The 404-nt window shown below is 53.2% G+C and overlaps 1 protein-coding gene across 1 annotated transcript in view; it reads right to left on the bottom strand.

The window, feature by feature from the left end:
- Positions 1-73: 73 nt before the first annotated feature.
- Positions 74-404, bottom strand: part of LOC119586551 (leukocyte elastase inhibitor-like) — a 1590-nt gene continuing 1259 nt past the window's right edge. Inside the window, exon 3 of the mRNA XM_037935309.1 lies at positions 74-386. Coding sequence (XP_037791237.1) covers positions 74-386 — 313 coding nt within the window. The remainder of the gene's footprint in view (positions 387-404) is intronic.

The following is a 404-nucleotide window of genomic DNA, read 5'->3' as shown; positions in this document are numbered from 1 at the left end:
TGGTGAAAATCTAGAAGGAAAAAAAAAAAGGAGAAGAGAAGGAAAATGGAGAAGCAGGCCGTGGAAAAGCTCATTAAGGCTCCCTGTAAGCCCCAATGAAGAGGATATTGTCGATTTCATTGTCTCGAATGAGGAAGAGGAAGGGGCGGTCGCAGGTGAAGCGGACTGGCGGGGGTGGGATGACCACCGACGTGTCCTCAATCACAATCACCGTGACCGCTGCTGCTTTAGCGCCTTCTTCATCCACTTCCACCACTGCCTTGTGGATGATGTCCGTGGCTTGGAGGCCGCCGTCGGACTTGAAGTTTGTGAGGTCAGCTCGGTCGGAGAATAAATCGGCAACGCCCATGCGCACCAGAGCCTGGGTGTCGGGAACGGTAATGCGACTTGAAGGTTAAACCGTC

The sequence above is a fragment of the Penaeus monodon genome, chromosome 21 (genome assembly GCF_015228065.2).
Source record: "Penaeus monodon isolate SGIC_2016 chromosome 21, NSTDA_Pmon_1, whole genome shotgun sequence".
Taxonomy (NCBI): domain Eukaryota; kingdom Metazoa; phylum Arthropoda; class Malacostraca; order Decapoda; family Penaeidae; genus Penaeus; species Penaeus monodon.
This window is presented reverse-complemented; position numbering and strand designations above follow the sequence as displayed.